The following is a 27118-nucleotide window of genomic DNA, read 5'->3' on the forward strand; positions in this document are numbered from 1 at the left end:
AAGGTTTTGAAATACAGAAACCTTAGAAGCAGCCCAGGATATTAAGACAGAAGGAGTGTTGTATCGTTGCAAAGAGTGTGGGTGGGTGTGTTAGAGTAGGGTGAAGAAGGGTTACGGCAGGTGGGGAGTAGCTTAGCTCTCCAACAGTGCAGAGCCCTTCCACAGTGCCCTACCCCACAGGTGACACACACCCCAACACTGGGGCCAAAGGGGTGAGTGGTAATGAGAGGTTTGGTCTTTGGGACACGCTGAGCCATGAGGCTGGTCTTACCCTTTCCCCAACATGCTCATCCTCAAGTTTGAAGATGTTGTTCCCCTCTTAAGACCTCCCAGGGCTCCCCAGCCAGAGAGGAACTGGATCTGTGAACAATCAAGCTTTATTTTTACAAAAATGAACATTGTGGCATGTCTTAGCAGCTGGCCTGAGATTGGGCTGGCTTAGGACTCACTCAAAACTGCTAGCTTTCCTTTGTCCTTCCTCAGTTTCAAAGCAAGACCAGGCCACAGTGCCCCAGGAATGAGCCCTAAGAGCTTGGTCAAGGGTGGAGACTGAGGAGGTAGGGGCCAGAGCAGAGGATTGGCAGGCTCACCCCTCCTTCGAAGGAAGGGGCAGAAAGGGACCAACTGGGACGGCTGGAGCCCCTCACCTCACTCCATGCTATCATGGCTCTAAGAAGGGGCAAGGTACAGGGCAGGCCTGTCCAGACCAGATCCTTGCTCTGGCCAACAGGGAAGCAGGGCCCGGCCAGGTTCAGCCATTCCCTCAAAGCAGCAGATCCCTTCTCTCCAGTTAGTTCCGGGGGGGAGGAGGGTAACCCCCAAATTCCCGGGAGTCAGCAGCCTTTACCTGACAGTGCCCAAGCACTGTGGTGACAGGTCTAGGAGCACAGGCACGGCGGGGGCGGAGGTATCCCTGCACCCTCCAGGCGGAGGGGTCCCTGAGTAGCTGGCTTCCCTGGCCCACAGGCCGGGTGGCCCCGTCACGGCTTCTGAAAGTCCAGGGCGTGGAGGTCGTAGGACAGTGCAGCGTAGAGATGCTTGGTGGTGAAGCGCAGGCAGTACACAGGGCTGCTGAGCGGGGTCGAGGTCAGCGGGAAGGCCTGCAACCGAGGGCGGGAGCCCTAACCTCAGCTGCCCGGGCCCGGTGCAGACGCCCCCACCTTCTCCAGGCACCCCCACTCCCAGATCCAGCCCCTAATAAGGGGGTGCGCGGTGCGCTTACGTGGAGGCAGGCCCTCTGGCGCCGGTCCCACAGCCGCACGACCCCGTAGTAGGAGGACCCAGTAGCCAGCAGGTGGTTCCCATCGGTCTGCAGGCAGTACAGGGTGCTGTCGTGGGGCTCCTCCCACTCCATGACACACTTCCTGTCCCGGAAGAGGCCATCAGAGGGAGGGTCAGGGTGCCCTCCACCCCAGCTGCCACAGGGGCCTTAGAAATCCATTCTGGCCAGGAGACAGAAGCTGAATCACCAGACTCTTTAGAAGCCAGACTTAATTCGGGGAAAGCCGCCTCTGGAAAGGGCTCTTTTTCGCCAATGCCCGAACCCCAGGCCCGATGAGGCCCTCGTCTGTGCTTCACACGGCTGGCTTCGTGTCACAGGACTTGGGCAGCAGGGCAGAGAGAAAGGCAGGATGCTGAGGGACAGCACCCTGACGACTCCCCGGGCTCTTAATCAGCGCCTGGTGGCTATGGTCTCCCAGGCCCTGGGACCAGGGCCGCCGAGCGGGGAGTCCCAGCTTGATCTGACCCTGCCGGCTGCCGCTCCCTAGCCTCCGGCTGGAGGGCCCGTGCCTGCCGGGGGCGCGCCGGGACTGCCGCACACTCACCGGACACTGGCTCGGAGGTCCCAGTAGCGCACGTAGGTGTCATAGCCACAGGACAAGAGTGTGGACGGGGACTCATACATGACATCCAACACCCCAGCCCCTGGGGGGAAGTCACTGCCCAGGTGCGTCATTAGCTGCCCACTGGGGAGAGAACAGAGGGGCAGAGGATGAGAGACTGTCCCGCCTTGGTCCCCACACCAGCTTTTAACCTAATGGCCTCAGTCCCTGGGGAAATGCAGCTCTCCCCCTCCCCCGCCAAGCTAAGATCAAGGCTCCCTTAGGAAGGAGCCAAGGGAAGAAATGGCCCAGGATGCCCACTCTGTCACCCCAGTCGCCGTGCTGCCCCTCCCGCAGCTAAAGGCCTCCATCGGCCCGCAGCCCCTGCCTGCATCGCAGCTGCTCGCCGCCTGGCCACTGCCCCTCGGGGAGGAAGAATGGGCCTCGCGGACAGGCCGGCCCCCCTCCCGTGCGCACACACACACTTGGTTACTTTATACTTCTTGATCCTGCAGGTCATGCAGTTCTGAGCTGCCTGAGTCCAATGCCTTAATTCCTGCCTGTAATCTGGGGCTCAAACCTCATTGGGGATAAAGACCACACAAAGGGAGAAGGGGAGTCCCAGGAGATGTTAAAACAAGTAAACACCTTTGTGTCTGGGGAGAAAAATCGCTGAGAAAGCAGCTTAGCGGGCCGGTCCCCGGTGTTCCTGGCCCGGCTGGCCCCCAGCCCAGGGCTAGCACGCCTGTGTGATCACAGCCCCCAGCCTGCTGGGCTCCAGCGTGCTCCCCCACCCTCGCCCCTCCCGGTGGCCGAGAGCAGATTACTGAGAAGAACAATTTCTTTGTGACTGTGTAATTCCCTCCGTGACCGCGGCAGTGGGCAGACCCCTCGCCCTGATGCCAGACCCTTAGCAACCACGTAGGGGGGCCTTCTGGCCTTAGCAACTACCCCTCAACATCAAGTGCACCCGCTAATCCCTGTGGCTAGGGAACGGGGAGAAGCAGGGAGTTTCTGCAGAATGACTGGGGCGGGGAGGGGGATGGAGGAGAAGAGGGGCACCCTCCAGGCCCGATCCAGCACTTTCACCCAAGAGATGCTGGGCTCTCTTCCCTGGCAGGACAGGAGAAGCAAGGCCATGAACACTTCCCAGGGACACCCAGGTAAAAGGCCCCGGCAGTGGGACGGAGGACTCCAGGATCTCACAAGCAGTGTTCACCAAAGGGCCGAGGCAGATGCTACCAGCCACAACTGTGAAAGCGGACTTCAGCCCCAGGCCTTCCAGCTCACACGGACTCTGACCCTCAACCTCCCTCCTCCCCAGTGCAGCCACCATCTTCCCTAGAAGCTGAAGGAATAGAGGCGGTGGCTTGGGGTTCCCTTCTACCTTTCCCCTTTGAGCCCTGGGCAATGAGGTGACCCCCAGCAAGGGACACTGTTGCGGTCAGTGGGAGGTCAGGCCCTAAGTCAGCACCCTGGCCCCCAGCCTCCTTGGCAGATGTTCCTCTTTCTGTGGGAGGTAGAAGGTAAGCCTCTGTGGTGGGGGACCCTGAGATCCCGGGATCAGGCAGAAGGCCACCACCCACAGATCAGCATCTCCTAGAGATGGCTGACCTTGGCTCCCAGGAAGGGCTACGAGCCATGACTGACCCACCCTGGGCAGGCCAGAGTCCTAAGAGGAGTCCGTGCTGCCCCCCACCACCTCTCTTTTACAGCTACTTCTGGACATTTGTGCACACCCAGGTAGGGGGCTGTTTGGCTCCACAGTTCTCCCTCCTTCCAGATTTGGGGGCCCGGCCCCTTCCATTAGTGAGGCCTTCAGGAATGACTGAGGAGCTCTCCCCTTTAATCTGCAGAAGTAATTTCATGTTTGTTTGAAATAGAAGATGAAAGGCGGTGGGGGTTGGGGGCGTGAAGCCCAGCATGGCTCTACCTGCCCACCCCCAGTCCCAGGGCTCAGAGGGAAAGAGAGCCGGGCACCCAGGGCCTGGACAGGGGCAGCAGCGTCGGGACCGGCAGCATCAGGGCGATACCCAGAACAAGTTGCCACCCTGGGCCCCTGTCCCAGCATCCAAGCCATCCCTGGAAAGAGTCCTGCCAGTGTCTGTGACAAGAAACAGAACCCTGCCGGCCAGGGGAAACCCGAGGGCCAGAGTGAGCACCAGCCTCCCTGAGGCCAGCCCAAGTCCCACAGCCCCTTGTCCACCAGACCAGCCTGGCCCAAGACAGAAGAGTTTCTTTCTGCGGCTGCCTGGTGCTCCGATTCTCTGAAACGGCCACACACACTTCAAATGGGCCAATAAAAAGACAAAATTTCTTTTGCTTCTGGGCCTGGGATCCTCACGACTCTGCTGTGCGGTGCCTGGGAGGTGAAGTCCAGGGCCTCCACGGACCCAGCCGGCTCTGGGAAAGGGCCCGTCTCTCCAAACAGCGGCCCAGCGCTGCCATGGGAGCCCTGCTGGGGCTTTGATTTGGGAAAACAAACAGAAATGGCACCATGGGCCCTTCGTGGCCCCCACCCCAAGACCAATTTAACTAGAAAACTCTAGCTCAACAGCTCTGGGGAAGGGAGCAAGATCGGCCCGACAATAGCCTCAAACTTTGGGGGAAAGGGGGACAAAACAAGCTGTCTGTCTCCTCAGCCCCTCCTCTCGGGCTCCTTTTCTTCCTGCAAGTGTGTTCTTGTAAAAACGATTAGATTGCAATTTGTATAACATGGTGACCCCCAAATTCAGACGTTTCACCCCTTTTCTCTGGAAAGAATGTCAAGAATGCTTCTCGGCCTCTCACGGTGGGGGGCGGGAGGGGGGTGCAGAGCCTTGGCTGTCGCACAACTTGTGTGGGAACAGGACTGCCCCTCAGAGTCCCGGGCCAAGACGGCAGCAAGGGCCGGCTCCGTCACTACAGAGGGCCAGACAAAAAGTCCATTCCCTTACAACTCCTGCACACAAAGCCTGGGCCTCCAGGAGCCGCTGGGGGCTGGGGCGGGGGGGGGGGGGGGGGCTCCACACCCCAGCCTCTCCCGAGCCTGACTCCAGCAATTCTCTTTCCACCCAGGGAAAGATAAAGACAGATGGGGCCACCCCTGTGAGCTTGATGAACGAGCGCGGGCCGGGGAGGGCTGCCCGAAGGAGGCCGGGCTGCGTGCCGCGTTCTCTGGCAGGCCCCAGAGTACCTGGGCGGGAAGAACAAGCAGAGGGCGGCCTCAGCCCAGGGACTTGAGGGGGCGAGCAGGTGAGGGAACCAGGGCTCCCACCCTGCTGCACAGCGATTCCAGCTCAAGGGAAGAGGGAGCCTAGGGAGGAGCTTCCTGACAGAAGGAAATCTAGTAAGATAAGGACCCCTCCACCGCCATCTTTAGGGGACATATAGGGACAGCTAACCGGAGGTAGGTGCTGGCCCTGAAGACCCAGATGTCCCAGTTGCTCCTGCTCTGGGCCTTGCCGAGCCGCAAGCCAGTGGCCACCCTGTCCCGAGTCCGCTCATCCCAGCCTCCGTCTGCCTCCCTGCCCGGCCTGCCCCTGCTCCCAACACAGGCCACGGCCCGCAGAAAGTGCCCCTGTGTTAGAGGGCCCTGAGCTAGGAGAAGCCAGGTCCCCGTCCTGCCTCCCTGCCTGCATCTATGAACGCCTGTGGCCCCCACGCCGCTTTACAGCCACTGTTAACACACGGCGTCCCCGTCCTCAGCGGGGCCCAGTCTGTGCTCGGGACAGAGGATGTTCCCTGGAGATCTAGAAGTTCTCGCTCCTCCGCCTGGCATGTATGTGTGACCCTAAGACACAACGGTGGCTTTCAGGGGAGGGCCAGGATGGAAGAGTGACACACAGTTCACCTTCCCTCAGCTTGGCTCCCGGGGACAGAGGACCTGAAGGTATAAGCTGGCCCAGACACGGTCACTCAGGAGGGCAGGTTTTTCCTCCTTCCCACCCCTCTCCTTCCTCCTTTTCCTTTCTTTGAGCAACAATCATTTAATGAGCACCTTCTGTATACCAGGCACCGTGCTTTAGTAGGAACTGCAGGGAGATGTCAGGGATGGCTTTGAAGGAGCCCTCCCTGTCTTCCAGAAGTTCTCAGTCCAGGGAAGGAGAGAGTCTGTCACGCATCCAACTAACAATACAAGGGGTGACCGGGTGGGTCCCCAAAGAGAAATGAAAGTTTTACTGTAAGAGCACAGATCAGAGAACATTTTGGCCTGTGGGCATGGAGTGGTTCTCCAAGGAGTGACAGAAGTGGGACAGGCAGTGACAGGAGCAGGGGGACGACGCGGGTGAAGGACCCGCCCCAGCAGGGGTGCAGAGCCGGGGCACCGGTGCCAGGTTTGCCCCTGGCAGGCCCTCCGGTCTGCCCGGTATCTGGCTTTCGGACCGCGACGGCCCTCGGGTGCACGCGCTCGGCGGGCACGAACTCGGGGGGGGGGGCGGGCAGGGAGTCACCAGTCTTCTCAGCAGGGAGGCGCTCGTCCTGTCCAGCCCTCTGGCGGGGCGGGCGGGAATCAAGGAGGCACAGGATGTCCCCAGTGTAACACCGGAGTGGTGGAGACAAGGAGAAGCCCATGGAAACTTCGCCTGCCTCGGCCCCATCAGGCGAGCGGGAAGGGCCCTGCCCGAGCCCACGGCCTCTCCCCTGCATGTGTGCGCGCCACGGCCTCTCCCCTGCATGTGTGCGCGCGTGCGCGGCCCCCCGCGCCCGCCCGCGCACACGTGTTCAGACACAATGGCTCAAAGGCCGGGCAGCCAGGCAGCCCACTTTGTACTGCTAACAAGGGGCCCGTAATTACAGGAAGGGGCAGCCGGGCAGATAAAAGGATACAAAATTTCAACATCTGTTGCCATAAAGGGATAAGGAGAAGTGAAACGCAAAGTATCAGTTTGGTGTCAGCAGGCAGAGAGCCAATTTCAAAGAGTTCAGGGGGACAGAGGGGACAAGAAAGAAAAAGGCAAGGGGGGGAAAGAAAGAAAGAAATTACAGGGTTCCTTAAAGAGGTAAAGAAAAAAGAAAATGAAAAAATCTGTCAGTAATACTTTCAAAGGAGAAGGCAGTTACTTTAAAGAGGGCAGTTCCCCAATCACCCTGACCGAGGGCTGGGCCGCCCGGGGTGGAGGCGAAGGTGGAGGCGAAGGTGGAGGCGAAGGTGGAGGCGAAGGTGGAGGCGAAGGCAGAGATGAAGCCGCACCTGGGCTGGGTGGGCCCGGTCTGTGCCGGGGACGCGGCTCCCTTCTGTAGGCCGCTGGAAAGGGCTGCCGCCAGGCACCCCTCGCCTTTGTAAGGGCCACTAGCTGCTCTGATATGCATCTCCCGTGCTCCCCCCAGGGTCCCTCATCCCTGGTGGCCGACAAGGCAGCCCTGTGAGTGCTCTAAGGGTTACCAACTCCAGCCACAGGGGCTAGGATCAGGGAAGGCGTTGTGGTGGCGGTGCTGTGTGCACCAAAGAGGAAGCAGGATGGAGAGGGCAGAATCCAGGCACAGGGGGCAGCTAGGGCAGAGGCTCAGAGGGGAAAATAGAGGGCGCCTGTCGGATTGTATGAGAAGCCTATCTGCCGCAACTCTGAGAAAGAGGAGACTCAGGGGCTTTAGGATAGAAATGGAAGAGTAATGGGGAACCAGGATGACCTCGGCTGGAAGGGGAGATGAGGGGATGTGTGCCGGGGCCCATATACAGTCACACACCTAGGACCTGAACCCTCAATGCCCTAGGAGTAGCCAGGTCACCTAAGACCACCCCTATTCCATTCCTAGTTCCCCCCAGGCTGGCTGAGGGCTGTGGCTGTACCCACTAGGATCCCTGCAGGTCCGGGATCACAGGCCTCTCCACCCTGTTGCCCACCTGCACCACTGCTAGATCCAGCTCAAATGCCCTCGGCAGAAATGAGGAACCCATGGTGAGAGCAAGGCCAGGAGGAGGGCTGTATATGATGTCTGGCCAGTCTGACCTCCCAGGCCTTTCAGCAGCTGGGAGGTATACCCCACACAGACACACCTTCCCCGGGACCTAGCTGAGTTTCCTGCTCAAATGCACACAGACGACCTAAGATGGGCCTGGATTCCTTCAGACCCCAGGCTCAGAACGGGACGGTTTTGGCCCAGTTCCTTGGGGTCTGATGGGACCACGGGGCCTAGTGAGGGATGCTTCAGTGGTTGGCTGTTGGCACTCTCTGTCAAGATGGAGCCCTTGGGGACTGCAACTGGACCTGAAGACCATCTACCCTTGGAAGCAGGAACACTCTGGCACCTCCAGGATGGGTAAAGGACTCCATCTTTCTCTCTGCCTGGTTTAGACAGGTTAGAAACGCCCTGTCTTTGGGCCCTGCCCATGGTTTCCAACTCCAGGGGAAAGAAAGGCAGAAAAGGGAGAAGGGAGAGAGAGACAGCCAAGCTCTTGCCATCGAGGCAACGGCTGTATGCCCACAGCCACCCTCTGATCTGTGCCCTCCAGCCAGCACCTCCCCCTCCCTAGCCTGGAGGGAGAACAGTCTCCAGGAGTCTTGATGGAACAAAGGGCTCAGGGAGTCATGGTGATTTTGAAGGGGTCCCTGGGCACTGTGAGAAGTAGCCTAAGTGACCTGACAGCGGGTCCCCGAGAGACAGCAGGGAGAAAACATGCCCAGCAGGGCCCCCACACCCCCAGGTGTGTCCCAGCCCCCACCGTCCTCCTGAGGGCGGCCCCAGAGGGGTGATGCTCCGAGCAAAACTGCCCCTCCAGCACTCCTTCCCCCCAAGTTACAGCACACACATAAAAGAGAAAATCCTGGCGCTCCTCAGGTTTCAGCAGTGACAGGTTAAAAGCAAGGAATCCACCCAGCCCCGCACAGCGCCCGCCACCAAGTCCTGCCGGCGGTGCTGCTCCACCTTCCAGATTGGCCTGTCACTCAGGCTTTGGCATTATTGAAAGATCAAACTCTGTCCTGCCTGTTCATTACCTTAATCCTATTTTCTACATGGCTTTATTATCTGCTTGGGCTTCTCTGGGAAAGACAGCTACAGACAGTCACCCTGTCCATCCACTTCCTCCCACCAGAAGCAGATGCCTCCAGCAGGCCTTCTTTCCTTCAAGCCCTGCACCACTCAGGCTTCCAAGCTTCCCTGGGAACGGGACGGATGTTTCAACAAGGCCCGGGGGGTCTGAGGGCCAGAGAGGAGACACCACCACCTGTTGCCCGGGGCCGCCCAAAGGGAGCAGGGCAGTTTCTCATTTGGGTGGTTCTTGGGTTCTGGAAAGACCCAGGGTTTGGGGTTTAGGAGGACTAGGGATTTCATAAGGGAGTGCTACTCAAGGAGTTGGTGCCTTGTAAGTACATCCTGACCATAAATCTGTGCCCAGGAGTAACCCCCACAGAGGAGACCACAGGCAGAAGAGGCCCTCCAAGATGACTCGACCTCAGAGAGAAGAGTGGGCCACAGTGGTGCACCCCCTGCCTTCCGGCTCATTCGCCATCCTGAACACAGGCCAGCGAGGGTGCCCGGCCCAAGGGCCAGCCACGTGACTGAGACGGACTTCCAGCAGCAACACCTCTCTTGTGGCCTGCAGCCTCACGTACTGTCAGGAGCCTTCTCTATGCCAGGTCAGCAGGACCACTCCACCTCTAGTGGTCACGAGGCCACAGGTATTTGGAGAATTAAAAAGCTGAGCCTCTGCAAACTCTAAGGTCCTAATGCGGAAGGCAGCCGCGGGTGGGGAAGGACAGAGTGAAGGAGACAGGTACTGTATGGGCACTTTTTCAAAATAATGCCTTCTTCATACTAGTTCTGTTAAGCAGAGATAATTAAATCTCATTTACAAATAATGGAAGCCGAGGCCCAGAGAGGCCCCCTTATCACAGAGCTAATCAGCAGCAGAGTCCGTTCTAGAACCCAAGTCTGCCTGACCAGCAGCCCGTGCTCCCTCTGCAGCCCTCACAGCCCCCCCGACCCCCGCACACACCAGAGGAGGGGTTCCTTCTGCCTGTGTCCCATGCAGAAGCAAGGAGTTGCCAGTGGTAGGAGTTTGGCAGGGTAAGCCACAGGAACAAACCTCACAGACTCAGGCACTCCAACATCCCAGAGGCTACAGAACAAAGGAAGCCTTGGAAGTTTCCGCTGTGCTGGCAACGGTATGAGGCGACCATCGGCTATGTTAACAAAAGCCAAAGATCTAGAATAAGGAAGATGACAGAGCACCTGCCACTCATCAGCTCACGCCTGGTGTGTTCATGACTCAGCTGTGAACATCCCACTTCAAGAGGGATGCAACCAGATGAACTGGAGAAGCTTTCAGGTGAGAATGTCCTAAACCAAGTGGGAGGCCAACACCACAGGTCGCCCACCCAGCTACTGCTCACTTTCCTTCTTGCTGACCAGCAGCGGATTCTGTGCCCACCCCCCCGACCCCCACTGCCAGTGTGCGTGCCCGGAAAGCCGGGCTCTTCCCCAGGCCAATCTGGACCGCTCCTTCCATTTCCCTTGCCACAGTTTGGTCTGGGGTGAGTACCAGAACACACTTGTGGCTCACTAAATATGAGAAGTCTGCTTGGGGGCTCCTCTAAAAGGGCTCCCCGTCTTACAAAGGGACCCCAGGCAGGGACATGGCCTCTTCCTTCCTCCCTTTGGGTACTGCCTAACGGGTTGGTAGAGCTTTTGTGAACAAGCCTGAGGGGAAGTAAAGGCAAAACCCACTTTGAGGTGGCAAAGCAGAAAGCTGAGATGGGCTCTCAAGCTTTCACTGAGCTGCCGAACCCATCAATCCTGGAAGCAGTGAACCACCCAACTCCTGGATGGACTCCTTGTCATTCAAGATAATAGTAACCCCTTTATTGTTTGAGCCACTTTGAATTAGGTCCTCATTACTTTTAGCCAAAAGCACCTTTACTGATGTTTATGAGCAACAATTAAAGGTCCTCAGACTTCTGGCCTGATAAAGAGAAGACACGGGCGCCTGGGCGGCTCAGTCGTTAGGTGTCTGCCTTTGGCTCAGGTCATGATCCCGGGGTCCTGGGACGGAGCCCTGCATGGGGCTCCCTGCTCAGCCGGAAGCCTGCTTCTCCCTCTCCCACTCCCTCTGCTTGTGTTCCCGCTCTTGCTCTTCCTCTGTCAAATAAATAAATAAAATCTTAAAAAAAAAAAAAGACGCTGGAGGAGCAGGACCAAAGTTTTCAAATATTTAAAGGCCTGTCTTCAGAGGCATGATTCAACTCGCTTCTTATCCAGGATCACAGCTCCTGGAAGCAGATCAACCCTTGCTGAAGGACAGGCATGAGAACTCTCAGAGCTATCCAAAGATGTAATGCGGTATCTGGGGAAGCTGCGAGTCTCCGATCCCTCTGGTTGGATGACCACCAGAGAATGTTGTAAAGAAAACCATATTTAATGAAAACATCTCATGTGTTTAAAAAAAAAAATCTTTTGGAGGGGCGCCTGGGGGGCTCAGTAGGTTGAGCATCTGCCTTCAGCTCAGGTCATGATCTCAGGGTCCTGGGATGGAGTCCCACACTGGGGGGTGGGGGGGGGTCCCTGCTCAGCGGGGAGTCTGCTTCGCCCTCTCCCTCTGCCCCCCTCTAATAAATAAAATCTTTATAAAAAAATCTTTTGGAAATACTGACAATATGACAGATTTTTCAGGAAAACAAAAAGATATGGCTAATACTTTCCTGGGGAGATGGAGAGGAGACGTGCTAGAGCAGCTGAGGCAGGAGACAGGCGGGCAGAGCTCCTGTAAATCACGGCACTGCAAACCACAACGTGGGGGCCTGAAGCTAGGGTAAGACTTCTCAGACTTCACGCCAAGAGCACAAAAAGAAAAAGTCAATAATTTGGACGTCATCAAAATTTAAAACTTTGGTCTTTTATCCTATCAAGAGGATAAAAAGACAAGCTCCAGACTTAAAGGTATAGGCAAACCTCATGTCTGACAAAGGACTCACATCTAGAACATATAAAGAACTCTCAAAACTCCAGTGAAAAAGCAACCTCTTCAATTAGAAAATGGGCAAAAGACCTGAGCAGCGATTTTACCAAAGAGAATATACAGAAGGCAAAAAAAAGCACATAAAAAGATGTTCATCATCATTAACTATTAAGGAAATTCCAATTAAAGCCACCAGACACCACACCTGTGAGAATAGCTGAAATAAGAAACAGTGATCATTCCAAATGCTGTTGAGGAGGTGAAGGAACTAGATCTCCCCTACACCAGGGCTGGATTATAAAATGGTACAGATATTCAAAGAGTTTGGGGCATTAATCCCAGAGAAATGAAAACCCAGGTCCACATGAATGCTTATATACAAATGTTTATGACAGCTTAATCTGCAATAGTCAAAAAACTGAAAATAACCCAATGTCCTTAGTGGGGGAGTGCTGCTCAACGGGAGAGTGCCGTGGTGCATCCCCACCAGGGACCACGACCGAGCAACCTCGAGTAAAGCCCTCTCAGCGCAACTACTGGTATGGAGGGGAAGCAAATCTCAAAAGGTTACGTACACTATTCCACTTATATAATGCTTTCAAACTGACGCAATTATAGAGACGGGGAACACATAGGTGGTTGTTAGTTAGGGACAAGAGGAGTGCCGGAGGGCATGGCGGGTAGACGGTGCGACTGGGAGGGGGGCAAGTGACGGTTCCGACAGTTCCGTATCCTAACTGTGGTAACGGTAACGTGAATCTACACATGGGATAAAACTGCACAGAACTACACACACACACACACACACAGAAATGACTACAATCTAAATAAAGTTCTGTGGATTATACCAATGTCGATTTCCTGGTTCTGATTTGTATTATGTATTAACATATATATTATCTAATGCTACACAGGTACCTTGCTGTTCTATTTTTGGAACTTCTTACGAATCTATAATTATTTCAAAATAAAAAGCTAAAAAAACAAAATAAAAGCTCATCAGAATGGTAGATAATCCGACAGGAATGTGTCAAGCCTGCCAAGGCAGAGAATTGTGAATAAAACCTGGATGTATTTTAACTGTTCTGTATAATTCTTTTTATGGATCTGTAGGTCACTTCCGAAATCTTTATTTTAGGATAGATGGGATTTTATGTAGCCACATAATCAGACACTCCTTAGAGAAAAATATCGCAAATCCAAATGGTTGTTGTTACCCTAATTTCTAAGTGAAATTATTTACCTATTACAAATTCCTTCCAACAGTTTCCTCAAGCTAACTCTAACGAGGCCAGGGGAGCGCGCACGTCTTGGAGGCGGTCAGTGGGTCGTGGGCCGGGTGCTTCCCAGCCTCCTCCTGGACCACCTGGTGGCCAACGGGGCAGGTGGGCCCAAAGGTCTTTGCTGTGCCTCCCTGGCTGCTCCAGCCCCACCCCCACGGGAAGCCATGGTGGCTCAGAAATCTCTTACCTGTTGAGGTCCCAGATTCTTAAGGGTGAGAAGTGCCCACAACAAGCTGTCCCTGTCACAAAAGAGCTGCCAAACAAAAGGAGAGCAGAGTCAGGGCGGGCTTGTCAGAACCTGTGGCGGGGACGGCGACACAGTTGCAAGTGCAGTGCTCATTCTCCGGGGATCACAGAGTGGAGACAGGACGAGAGAAGGGGCTGCGGCGGGGGGGCACGTCAGAGAAGCTGCAGGAAGATGACTGGAAGCATGGGGAGGTCTACAAGACCCCAGGGGCCCCCACAGGTGTAAGGACAGAGGAGCTCGCCACTCAGAAAGGTCTTGTGGTCTCTGCCCACCAAAAAACCACATCTCTACATGTGCAACCCTCAGGCCAAGGGAGGGCAGGCCTGTCAGGCTGCAGAAAAGGCCCCCGGGGAACAGGCTGTTGGGTAGGGGAAGAAGAGACCCTGGTCAGAGGTCAGGGTGGTTGGGGGGCACTGTTGAAGGCGTTATGAGCTAGGTAACGTGCCGCAAGCCCAGGGCAGGTGTAATGGCACCGAACTGTGCAGAGGGAACCATCAAAGGCCACTAACTCCAGGTGTGCTGGTGCGCGAGGCCGGGAGGAGAGCACGCGAAGGGGCAGGGGGGCGCCGCTGCCATGGAATGAGTTGGCAGGCAGGCAGAGTTTAGAGCACAGTGACACTATTTCCCCAGAGTAACTCTTAAACCCCTAAAAAGTTCAACACATGCCATGTGCAGCCCCATTTTTAGGTGGAGGCACAAGGCCGGTGGGCAAGCTCTGTGCCATGAGCCAGGCCGGTGGAGCCCCAAGGCCACACCTGGGACCTAAGTGCCAGGCCACACCTTGGTGGAGGACTTGCTGGGTGGGGAGGGATGCCGGCGGGGAACCCCAGCTGGAACACCTAACCCGGAGCAGGAGAGCTGAAAGCAGTCATGTCACTCAGGAGCCCTGGGGCCGGGGAAGGGCCGTGTCCCTATAGGTCGGGCACTGGGGGGAGGGGGCTAGACAGACCAATGACCCGTTGGCCCATCCACCCTGGCCCTGCCCACCACCTGTGGCTCTCTGGTCCTAAGCAGGTCAGTGGGCAGACAGAGTTCTGTGGCGAGGGCTCTGAAGAAGCCAGGGGCTTTGGAGGGGGCAAAGGGGGGTGGAGGTGGCCTGCAGTTGCCGATGGGGGCAGGCATTGGTCAAGCCACTGATGGACAATCCAAATTGCACGGCAGGTGTCTGTTTTTCAACCCCCAGCTGATAAAAAAGGCCACATGAGCCACCCTGGGGCTTCCATGCCTCAAGCCAAGACTTCCTCCTGGGACATGCTCCCCCGGCTTCCTTCTGACCCCCAGGAGTGCTGGTGACCACTCCACTGGAATGGCAGCCAAAGCAGCCACTCTGTCCTGCCCCGAGTGACTCCCAGCCACTGGACACGGAAGCCCCGAACTGCAAAGCCAGGAGAGGTTGTCCTCACCTCCCTCCCCTCCACATTTTTCTCTTGAGGGTAATCCATTAATAACTGGTAAAGCCAATTACCTTGGGTTGGAAACATAATAGCCACTTGGAAAGCATTCGAGCGGGCAATTGGGCCCTTCAGACTTTCGAGACGTGCAGGCCAGGTGAGGGGCACAGGCCAGGTGAGGGGCGCCAGCACGGATGCACAGACATCCAGGGAGGCCTGCGGCAGGCCTCTGACCGGCCACAGCCTTAACTAGTGACGAGGTAAGTTGAGATGAGGGGAAGGGGAGGAAGCCCCTGAACCTGAATCTGTCACTCCCAACAGCTCCCAGAAGGCTGGAGTGGGGCCGCAAGTGCCTTCTCCTGGGACTCCCGTCCCTCTCTATTCCTGCCCCCCCCCCACCCCAGCCCCGTTCATCTGCCACCGGCAGGAGTGCCTCTCACCTTCACGCCACACAAAGGCCTGTCATGATCACCTGGACACAGCACCCAGAAACGTTGCTTTCCAAAAGCTGCCCTCTTCCCTTGCCCAACCCTGTGGTGCAGGGAAGAAGAGAAGGAAGGAAAGTAGAGAGATCCCCCGCTACCCCCCACCCAGCACACAGGGGGACCTGAGCGTTTAATCAAATTTAACACTCGGTACAAGCCTGGTAAGCAGCAGTCAAGCAGCCTGGGAGCCAGGTTCCGCTGGGAACACACACCGGGCCTCACGCCCAAACCATGGGGACGGCTGGGACTCGTGGGGGTGAAGCTGGCTGCAGACGCAGCCCTGCACACCTCCCACTATTCCTCCCTGCTTGTGGCCACACTCGCTCCCCACCTCACCTTCCACTTCCCATGGACTTCAGGAGGCATCAGGCAAAAGCCACAGGCCAGCCACATCCAGGGACGGGAGATGAGAAGGGTGTGCCCACGTGCAGTCTTGCCCAAGCGTAGGAGACACACGGAGCACAAGAGAAGACAGAACTCGCAGTCCTGGGACGCCTGAAGGATGCCTCCCACCGCACGGTAAGTTCACCAGATAGAAGCTATGGTTCCCACCGGTCAGGAAGGGAAAACGAAGTGCCGGCCAGGCTCCCAGGGATGTTCATCAACTCCCTCTGCACACTTGCTCCCCTCCCCAGAGCCGCACTGGATAAGGTGCTCCCAAACTTAGGAGCAGGTGGGGTGGGATGTGCCCCTTGCAGGAGGCCTCCTGCCCCCACGAGCTCAGCCTCCACCAAGCCATCTCGCCTGCATGGATCGCCAGACTGCTCCACGGGCAGCAGTCCGCCTTCATCCGCCAGCAGACGGCCCATGCCCTCACCATGCCGGGCCCTGCGCCCCGCGTGCCCGAGGTTCCCAACAAATGCTCGGAGGCACCCTAAACAGACACACGCACCACCTCTTCGATGGCACCTCCCAACAGACTACTCCAGGAGTCTGACCCGTTAAAAGGTCTTTGCTATCATCTCAACTTAGAATCTGAAGTTACAGAAAAAGCCAGCTCTCCTCAGAACGGAAATAAGAGTCAAATGGCTTTTGCCCTCAGTCCCATCTTGTTCTTAGAGGTGTCCTAGGGACAGGGACGGCAAACCCATGCTGAAGCAGAAGCTTCTGGCTCCCCATGGGACTTGACCAGCCTTCTTCCAAGTCTCTACCAGGCTTTATCTTACCCTCAGGGGACATATGGTATTTTGGGGGTTATCTCCCCATCTTCCCTTTGAGATCATGGACCACACAGGTGGCTCCTGTGTCCTCTGGTGCCCGGCACAGGGCCTGGCCTAGAGGAGGTACTTGGTCCAAGTCTGTGGAACTGGACCGAAAGGGCCCTGTGGAGCTCAGAGCCGACAAGGCTGAGGAAGCTAGACCTAGGAGCTGTGAAGGGGTCCCTCTGCTTCCTAAACAACTCCCACATCACCAGACTCAGACCTGAAGGACACATGCTACAGTCCCATGTCGCTGGGGAAGTGAAATCCCTCATAAACACCACAACCGGATTATAGATGAGAAGTACCAACAGTATCTACACATTAATGTCCAAACACACACTCGTACAAGCACACACACTCTTGTCCAAGCACATACACTCTTGTCCAAGCGCACACACTCTTGTACAAGCACACACTCTTGTCCAAGCGCACACACACTCGTATAAGCACACTCGTACAAGTGCACACTTGTACAAGCACACACTCAAACACACTCGTACAAGCGCACGCACACTCGTACAAGCACACACTCTCGTACAAGCACACTTTTGTCCAAGCACGCACACTTGTACAAGCACACACACTCTTGTCCAAGCACACACACACTCGTACAAGCACACTCATACACACACTCGTACAAGCGCGCACACACGTACAAGCGCACACACTCTTGTCCAAGCGCACTCTTGTCCAAGCGCACACACACTCGTATAAGCACACTCGTACAAGTGCACACTTGTACAAGCACACACTCGTACAAGCGCACGCACACTCATACAAGCACACATACTCTCGTACAAGCACACTTTTGTCCAAGCACGCACACTTGTACAAGCACACACACTCTTGTCCAAGCACACACACACTCGTACAAGCACACTCATACACACACTCGTACAAGCGCGCACACACGTACAAGCGCACACACTCCTGTCCAAGCGCACACTCTTGTCCAAGCGCACACACTCTTGTCCAAGCGCACACACTCTTGTCCAAGCGCACATTCTCTTGTACAAGTACACACTCTCAGCTTGAGGGTCGAAAAGTCATTTTGCTTCTGGGTCGCCTAGGTGGCTCAGTCAGTTAAGCATCTGCCTTTGGCTCAGGTCATGATCTCAGGGTCCTGGGATCGAGCCCTGCTCAGTGGGGAGTCTGCTTCTCCTCTGCCTCTCCCCACTTATGCTCTCAATCTCTCTCTTTCTCAAATGAATAAAATCTTTTAAAAAATAAATAAAAGTCATTCTGATTCTATAAACTCTACTCTCTTCAGATGAGAAAGCCCCTATCAGAAGCTAGGCTCCTCCCATGTCCCATCTTGCCCCAGACCTTGTCCAGATTCCCGACCTACCTTCCTGGCCCCCTGGTTCCAGCTCAAGCAAACCTGGCATCACAGAGATCATCCTCAGGCCCAAGAAGGTGACGCAGGAGCCCCCACATCAGAGAGAGACCCCAGGAGCATCAGGGGTTCTGGTACTCAAACTGAGGAATGGAAAACAACAAGAACCAGAAGAGAGGAGGAGGGAAGAAGGGAAATTACTCAGGCATGAGCAGGCCGGGAAGAAGGTAGGCTCCTCTAGGGCCTTTTTTTTTTTTTTTTTTAAGATTTTATTTATTTGACAGAGAGTGAGCACGAGCAGGGGGAGCGGCTGGCAGAGAGAGAAGCAGGTTCCCCGTTGAGCAAGGAGCCCGACGTGGGGCTCGATCTCAGGACCCTGGGATCATGATTTGAGCCGAAGGCAGTCGCTTAACCCACTGAGCCACCCAGGCGCCCCTCCTTTAGGGCCTCTTAATGATACTCGTCATTTGCTGAGCACCTGCTATGCACTAGCTTCTGAGGAAGGGTTTCAGAAACCTCATCCCATCCAATCCTCGTAACCCGGTGCAGCAGATACCACTGGCCCTATTTTACAGGCCAGAAAACTGAGGCCCGTGGCTCCCACAAGGAGCCACAAGCAGAGCCGGGACCTGAGCCGGGGCCTGGCCCTGTGCCTTCTCTCGCCGCACCTCACACGATGCCGGACACTGCCTGAGACCTCGAGCGCTTGTCGGATGAACAAACAGACAACTGAACCAACGGCTCCACCTGGAAGAAGAAAGGGGTGGCCGGGCGGCGGCAGAGGGGCGTGCTTCGCAGCTGTGCCCTGTGGCTGGCCCGGAGCCACCCGGCCAGCCCAGGCCCCGGCTGCCTCTGAGCCGCGGCTGACACACTTTGGCAAGGGAGGCCACCAGAGCTGTCACATCAGTCACCAACATGCCCATCAAGTGTATTCAGTTCTCTTCAACCCGCATTGGCATTTTAATTACTGTTGGGTAAACTAATTTGTACAAATGAAGGCCGGGCTGCCTAATAGAATATGCAAGCTCTCTGACCTCTGACAGGCACTGACACGAGATACAAAGGCCGCCGAGGAAGGCTTTTTATCTGAGCCTTATTACTCTCTATTACTCCAATTAGTCAGGCTCCAGTGCTCCTAATTGGAGGAAAAATTGCAATTAAATCAATTTTTGATGGGCTGCAAGTGGGCTCCCGAACCGCCCTGCTTGTGAAACACTGATATTATAGCAGCAAAGGTCACGGACCCCATCGGCACCTGGGGTCCCCCCGAGTTCCCGTGGCCCCCTCCGAAAATGCCTCAAGGAAACCCCGGCCGCTCCAAGGCTGGGAAGGAGGGAGTCATTAGAACATGTCAGGTCTCATTGCTGCGGCCGCCATCTGCTAACCTGCGCCACCAACATCATTACGGCGGCTCGGTCCCCAAGCAGGAATGCAGCACGGAGGTCACCGAAATGGGCTGGGCCAGGGCAGCCGGGAGAAGGAGCGCAGTGACAGCACGGTGAGGGAGGGCCCATGGGGTGGAAGCATGAGGGCAAGGGAAGTCAGGAAGGGGAGAAGGGAGAGACACAGGCCAGGGCCATGGAAGTGTAAGGCAGCCAGCTCCCCAATCCAGCCAACGGGGCACCCTGGGCCACCCAACAGGAAGGGAAATGTATGTGTCTGGAAAGGAAAAAAAAAAAAAAAGAGGGGGGGGGCAAAGAAATGCTGTTCTCTCTCGGGCAAACATCCCACATTGCAGCTGGGGAAACCTCCTGAATGCTGTACATGGACCACAAGGCTGAGAGGCACATCGGTGATGGGGCAGGAGCACACTGGGGGGCCTACCATCCACAGGAGCACCTGCCTGTAAGGGCTGGGGGGTGCCCAGAACCGAAGCTGTAGGACCAGGGAGGGGACAGTAAATACAACTGTGTTCATCAAACCAAAGGATAATGAGACCTAGAGGCCTATCTGAAGCTTGAATGCACCAAGCTTAAGGCGAACAAAAAGAAGGTCCGTTTCACATTATCTCAAAGAAATGGCAGAGACAGAAAATCAGTCAAAAAGGGAGTTTAGCCAACTTCATGGGTTATTGAACCAAAATGTGTTAACAGAGGAAGGAGGCCTTCAAGGGATCAAGACCAAAAATACGTTAAGTAAATGATGGTCCATCTACTTAATGGAATATTACACAGTCATTTAAAATGATGCTCCCAAGCAGTACAGGCAAGATGCTCATGACACTATTATAAGAAAAAAAGTAGAGGACAAACAGCCTTAATAACAACTGCTTCTTTTAAAGCCTGTGCATAGAAAAGGAAAGAGTGGAAAGAAACATGCTAAGATGCTCAAAGTGATTATGTTTGAGCAGCAAAGTAATTAGCAATTCTTTCTTTTAAATTTTATTTTCCAAATCTTCTTTAATGAGCAGGCACTACTTTTTAAAGAGAAAACCGTATTTATGCCTTGTAAGGGAAAACACAACATAACCGGACTCCTGTCTACTGACTCGTGGCCAAGAGCAGGTAGACCCAATAGAGAGCTTCCTGCTAGATCAGGTGTCAGCAACAGTGGCCCTGGTACACCTTGGACTGAAGCTTTGGGACTGACCAGTGGCCCAAGGTTAGTCAGGAAGCCCAGATCAGAAGTGAGGGGCTCCACTGGCCTCTGTCTCCCAACTAGGCACAAGCCATTTGCAAGCAAGAGCAACTCCTAACTCCAACAGCGGGGGGAGGCCCAGAACACCCGCTGAGAGAGAGAGAGAGAGACACACACACACACACACATACACACACACACCCCAAGCCTCTCTTAGCTCAAGTGCATCAAGACAGGATGGTATAAGTGATCACCTCGAAGGTCAGGCTCTAGACAAGAGTGACCAGAGGCTGGGTTCCAGTGTTCACATTCCCACTGCAACCCTAACAAACAAGGGCCAACAAAACAAGTTTGCCACCACTCCATGGATGAGGGCAGTGCCACAGCTGGAAAATGCCTCCAAAGAAACACACGTGGTCATTTTCCATTTTAACCAATGTAAAAAGCTCAGCCCGAAGAAGGATGCAAGATCCTGGCCCAGGTTAGAGAAGAGGAATCTTGAGGTAGCTCTTCCCAAATGCACACATTCCACTCAAGAATTAGGAACTCAGAAACCTGTTACAGTGGAAGGACAGAGTAACAGGAAAAATTAAGGACACCAAAAACAAGAAGTCACTGTACGATCTACGAATTAAACAAGATGTGTCGGGGGCTGCACAGAGAAGGGCTTCTATGCTCTATTTTCCACCTGCATGGCCTCTAAACACAAGAACTGCTCCACCCGATCCCAAGAGGAAGAAATGGCACTATGTTCCCGTGAAGCACAAGCTGGCTGGGTCGGACTGACTGGGAAATGATGACGTGAGACTCACACAACTGTGTGCCCGATAAGAGGCATGGCACGAGATCAAGATGGTCATTATTTGCAGACAATATAATTGCCTACTGAGAAGATCCAAAACTGAACTAATAAACTATTATAGTGAATAGCAGGGTTAGCATGCTGTGCACACAGCCTCGGGGCTCCTGGCTCTACCAGCTAATAAGTACATGAACTTGGACAAAGTATTTAACTTCTCTGATAACCAGCTTCTTTATCTGTGAGATAGAAATAATATAGCTTAGGCATGTGCTTGCTGTAAAAATGATACGAGATAGGCTACTTTGGTGTGTGGTACACAGCAAATACCTGCAGACATTAGCTATTATTATTTTTTAAAGATTTTATTTATTTATTTGAGAGAGAGAGAGAATGAGAGATAGAGACCACGAGAGGGAAGAGGGTCAGAGGGAGAAGCAGACTCCCTGCCGAGCAGGGAGCCGGATGCAGGACTTAATCCCAGGACTCCAGGATCACGACCCAAGCCGAAAGCAGTCGCTTAACCAACTGAGCCACCCAGGTGCCCAGACATTAGCTATTACTTACACCAGCAATCACCAACCAAAATGTAACGAGAAATTCATTCACAAAAAAAGAATTTAAAAGTTGTAAAATAGCCAAGAATAAACCTAACAAAAACCCTAAACCACTAACAGAAAACAAGACAGGCACATCTTAAAAAAAATAAAACAAAACAAACTGTAAAGCTTTACTGAAGGTCACAGAATTGCTAAATATGTAGAAAGATATACCATGTTCCTGGAGAGGAAGTCTCAATATCTAAAACTGTCACTTCTCAAAAACAAATAAAATAAAACTGTCACTTCTTCCTTAATTAATCAATCAATTCAATACAATCCCATCCAAACAAGATTTTTTACTCAATTGATTCTAAAATTCATCTGGAAGTGGAAATGCACAAGAATAATCAAGAAATATTTTTTAAAGAAGGGGTCCACCTGCATGGCCTCTAAACACAAGAACTGTTCCACCCGATCCCAAGAGGAAGAAATGGCACTATGTTCCAGTAAAGGTTTGTGTTTCTGGTTGTTTGTTTTGTTTTTTTAAGATTTTATTTTGGGGGCACCTGGTGGCTCAGTTGGTTGGGTGTCTTCGGCTCAGGTCATGACCTCACGGTTGCTGGATCAAGGCCTGCCTCAGTCTCTGCGCTTAGTGGAATCTCTCTACCTGAGATTCTCTCTCTCTCTCTCTCTCTCTCTCTCTCTCTCTCTCTCCCCCCCCGCCCCTCCACCAGTCCTGCACACACTCACTCTCTCTCTAAAATAAATAAATCTTAAAAAAAAAATATTTTTAAGTAATCTCTATTCCCAGTGTGAGGCTTGAACTCACAACTCTGAGATCAAGAGTCACATACTCCACTGAGCCAGCCAGGCGCCCAAGAAAGAAGTTATTCTACCAGATATCAGACATACTCTAATGCTGCAGTATGATGTTCATGCTGGAACAAATAGGTCAATGGATTAGAGTAAGAATCCAAAGTTATACCCATGCATTTGTAAGGAATTAGTAAATCCTTAACGTGGCTTTTTTTTTTTTTAAGATTTTATTTCTTTGACAGAGAGCATGCGCACGCACAAGCAGGGGGAGGGGCAGGCAGAGGGAGAAGCAGGCTCCCCTGCAGAGCAGGGAGCCTGATATGGGGCTCGATCCCAGGACCGGGGGAGAATCACCTGAGCTGAAGGCAGTTGCTTAATTGAGTGAGCCACCCAGGCACACCCCTCCCCAAACATGGCTTTTAAAGACAGTCAAGACAGACTGAACCAATCAGTAAAGGGTAGAGACACCACAAAATACACGTTTGGAAAGAAAATAAAATTAGAGCACTACCTCAGAGCAGACCTCAATTCCAGCTGGATTAAGGGGAGAAAACTTTTCAAAAACTACATGAAAGACCATAAAAGTATTAGAAGAAAATATAGGAAGACACTTTTACAATCTTGGAGTGGGAAAGACAGTCTTTTTTTTTTTTTAAGATTTTATTTATTTATTTGAGAGAGAGAGAGCACGAGAGGGAAGAGGGTCAGAGGGAGAAGGAGACTCCCTGCTGAGCAGGGAGCCCGATATGGGACTCGATCCCGGGACTCCAGGATCATGACCTGAGCAGAAGGCAGTGGCTTAACCGACTGAGCCACCCAGGCGCCCCTGGGAAAGACATTCTTAAGGAGAAACAGAACCCTGAGTCCATAAAGGTAAAGAGAACAGAACTCTTCTCCAAACAACCAAACTTCCACATGACAGAAGACACTATCAACGTCAGCTGAAAGGAATTACCAAATATATATAATAATCAAAAGGTTCATATGCAGGACATATCAAGAAATCTTTTTTTTAAAGATTTTATTTACTTATTTGAGAGCGAGAGAGAGCGGGCGGGGTGAGGGGCAAAAGGAGAAGCAGACTCCCTAATGAGCAAGGAGCCTGATGTGGGGTTCAATCCCGAGACTCCGGGATCATGACCTGAGCTGAAGGCAGACACCCAACTGACTGAGCCACCCAGGCGCCCCCATATCAAGAAATCTTATAAGTCACAAGGGGAAAAGGTAGATTAATGAGCAAAAATATATATATATTTTAAAGATTTTATTTTTTCACTTGATAGAGACAGTGAGAGAGGGAACACAAGCAGGGGGAGCAGGAGAGGGAGAAGCAGGCTTCCCGCTGAGCAAGCAGGGAGCCCCTGCCCCAATGAGCAAAAATTTTTAATAATTTATAAAAAAAAAATACACTTGGCCAAGGAACATGATGTAAACCTCCTAGTAATCAAAGAATTACAAGTTAGACCACAGTGACAATGGCTACATTCGCTTCTAGAGCATTTTACTGCATGCCAGGCACTGGTCTAAGCTCATTATATATGTATATTAGTTCATTTAACCCTTAAGATACTCCTACGTATTTGATGATAGTTTTCCAGATATAAAAACAGCATGGTAGTTTAAAGTTTTAAAGCATCACCATCTTTCAGAATACACACTGAAATGTTTATTTATACGATGTTTGCTTCACAAAACTACAGGAGGGATAGTGTGTGGGGCGTACTGAAGCAGGAGGATTGACCAAGAATTGGCAATTATTCTACTGCTATATATTTTGAAATTTCCATAAGAAAAAGTTTTTTTTAAGTTATTATGAGGTATTAACTGCCAGTGTCATTCTGCTTTCACAGATGAGGAAATTGAAGAATAGAGAGGTTACATAATTCACCAAGGTCACACAACTAGTACATGGAAGGATTCAGGACTTGACCTCAGCCAGGTGGGCTTAAGTCCAGCTCATAATCACACTTCTATAACCACTCCCAAAATTAGATCATTTTTTTACCTATGAGAGAAGCAAAAATTTTCTTTTTTTTCTTTTTTTTTTTTTTTAAGATTTTATTTATTTGTTTGAGAGAGAGAGAATGAGAGACAGAGAGCATGAGAGGGAGGAGGGTCAGAGGGAGAAGCAGACTCCCTGCTGAGCAGGGAGCCCGATGTGGGACTCGATCCTGGGACTCCAGGACCATGACCTGAGCCGAAGGCAGTCGCTTAACCAACTGAGCCACCCAGGCGCCCGAAGCAAAAATTTTCTTAAAAACAAAACTGGAGGCACCTGGGTGACTCGGTCAATTAAGTGACCGACTCTTGGTTTCAGCTCAGGTTGTGATCTCAGGGTCCTGGGATGGAGCCCCACGTCTCACTCCTTGCTCAGCAGGGAGTCTGCTTCTCCCGCCGCCCCTCCCCTCCGCTCGCTCATATTCATGCACACACTCTCCCTCTAAAATAAATAAATCTTGGGGTGCCTCGGCGGCTCAGTCGGTTAAGCGTCTGCCTTCGGCTCAGGTCATGATCCTGGGGTCCTGGGACTGAGTCCCACGTAAGGCTCCCTGCTTCTCCCTCTCCTCCCCACTTGTGCTCTCTCTCACGATCTCTGTCACTATCTTTCTCTCTCTAATAAAGAAATAAAATCTTTAAAAAAATTTTTTTTAAATCTTAAAAAAAAAAAACCCAGCTGAAATTACCCAGTCCTGATAAGTCTAAGAGGAAATGGGTACTTGTGTACATTGTGGGTATATATATTCTGATACTGTCCAACTGGAGGGCAACTGGCAGCATCTAAAAACTTTCAAATGCACTCATTCCTCAATCCAGTAAGTCTCTTCTAAGGATCTCTCCTAGAAAAACACCTGACTATCTGCACTGAGGCCAGACAAGTTCTGGTGTTTTTTCAGGTTTACTGATGAACATGAGTGGCTGGCATTTGAAGAGGGGCATGAGGTAGGAGGATGAGAACCATTAGGATCAACTGGGGCTTCACAAACAAAGAGGAGAGCACAGCTCGCCTGGAGAACTGCTCAGATAAGCCGGACATAAACTCAACACGTTTATTTTAAAATCTGATTCTTGGGGCGCCTGGGTGGCTCAGTCGTTAAGCGTCTGCCTTCGGCTCAGGTCATGATCCCGGAGTCCCGGGATCGAGCCCCACATCGGGCTCCCTGCTCCGCGGGAAGCCTGCTTTTCCCTCTCCCACTCCCCCTGATTGTGTTCCCTCTCTCGCTATCTGTCAAATAAATAAATAAAATCTTAAAAATATATATATATAATCTGATTCTTTCTAAACATACTCACATTAACAAACCACAGAGGGACCTCGAAATTCAGAGTTAATCCAGATTTGGGCAGGGGCATTGAGTACTTATAACACCAACAGAGAAGAGACATGACGTCAGGTCAAAGAAAAATCTGTGTGATCCACGATCCTGAGGCCTTACATCTGTGACCTACTGTTATATTTAGGCCCAGCAATGGAGTCCCTAGAGATGGACCTGGCTCTCCTTTTTCTTCTCAATATTCCATAAGCATCCATGTGAGAAGCACCAATGTCATTTTCATGTGACAAGCATCAAAGCACAATCAAGACCTTCTAGAAAGAGGTGCTTTCTGATGAAACAAAGGTCAGGAGAGCCCACACACACGACCCACCACAAGACTGTGTGGCCTTTCCTCCTCCAATGGCCTCGTAACTCTAGCAAGGGTTAAAGTAAAAGAAGCCCTAATGACACACCAATGAAAAAGAGTCCCACGGTGACATCCAGCAAACTAAAAACAGGCAAGCAGAGGGTGTGAATGTCGACCTATGGATTCACTGCCACCATCCACATCCTGGGACTACTTCCCTTTCATTCAAACAAGCTGGGAGAAGGGGAGGAGAAGCTCTCCACTCCTCAAGCTTGTCTGACTGCTGTGGCATGTTCCACCATCACCCTGAAGGCTGGCAGGGGGAGGTGGGGAGTTGAGGAGAGGGAAGCAGGTGTCGTGGAGGCCGACCAGCCAGTAAGGCCTGCTATGCATCATGAAGTATGCACGGCAGGGCTTCAGAAGTACAGCCCATGACAAGAAGCAACGAGAGGTGTCTGTGTACACAGGAGGGGAAGCCTCTCCCTTGAGAAAGAAGGGCTCCATTGTAGAGGAGGGTCAGCAGCAGACCGTGGTGTGCAAACCCAACCAGTACCTCGTGTCCGCTCCTTCTAACGGGAGGAAAGGGCCCCAGAGTTCTTGCTTTGGCCACACAGACCGAGGCCTACATTACAGGGGGCAGTGGGAAGTGGGGGATGGTAGAAAAGTCAACTGAAGTCCTTTCCTGCCGGACTTCCATTACAGGGCTTTCCAGGAAGGCGAAGTTCCAAGAATCCCCCTCATTTCCAGATGAGTTAGCAGCAGCAGGAATCTGATCTGAACTTTGTTCCTGCCCTCCTGACCCTGGCACAGGAGAGGAGAGGCAGGAGTCTGTCTTCCATCCTATTCTGCAAGGTAAACTGGACTCCTTGAGCATCATTCAGGCCTCCTGCTAGTCACTGCCCCCTGCAGGAGGCTTGGCCAGGTCAGAGTCTGTCATCCCAGACTCTCTCTGCCCCACTGGCACAACGCTGGGCCACTCACTGTTCATCTAAGCTCACATATCCACAGCCAGGTCCTTTCCCCTGTGCGGGTCATGTTAGGAAAGCGGCAGGTTTTTGTAAGGACTCTATTAACAGCTTACAGAGGAGAAATCTCTCATCAGCAGATCAGTAATAAAGT

At 53.0% G+C, this 27118-nt stretch overlaps 1 protein-coding gene across 5 annotated transcripts in view; it reads right to left on the minus strand.

Moving 5' to 3' along the window:
* Positions 1-361: 361 nt before the first annotated feature.
* The window catches only part of FBXW4 (F-box and WD repeat domain containing 4), an 81889-nt gene continuing 55132 nt past the window's right edge, over positions 362-27118 (minus strand). The window contains exons 6-9 of one of the 5 annotated variants that reach the window (XM_027596097.2): positions 13171-13236; positions 1827-1967; positions 1223-1309; positions 362-1068 (exon numbers count right to left, since the gene is read on the minus strand). In XM_027596097.2, coding sequence (XP_027451898.1) covers positions 981-1068; positions 1223-1309; positions 1827-1967; positions 13171-13236 — 382 coding nt within the window. In that variant the 3' untranslated portion in view covers positions 362-980. Of the gene's footprint in view, positions 1101-1222; positions 1365-1826; positions 1968-13170; positions 13237-27118 lie in introns of all 5 variants that reach the window. The other 4 variants (XM_027596093.2, XM_027596096.2, XM_027596098.2 and 1 more) reach the window with 4 other exon arrangements.

Source organism: Zalophus californianus, chromosome 15 (genome assembly GCF_009762305.2).
Source record: "Zalophus californianus isolate mZalCal1 chromosome 15, mZalCal1.pri.v2, whole genome shotgun sequence".
Taxonomy (NCBI): Eukaryota; Metazoa; Chordata; class Mammalia; order Carnivora; family Otariidae; genus Zalophus; species Zalophus californianus.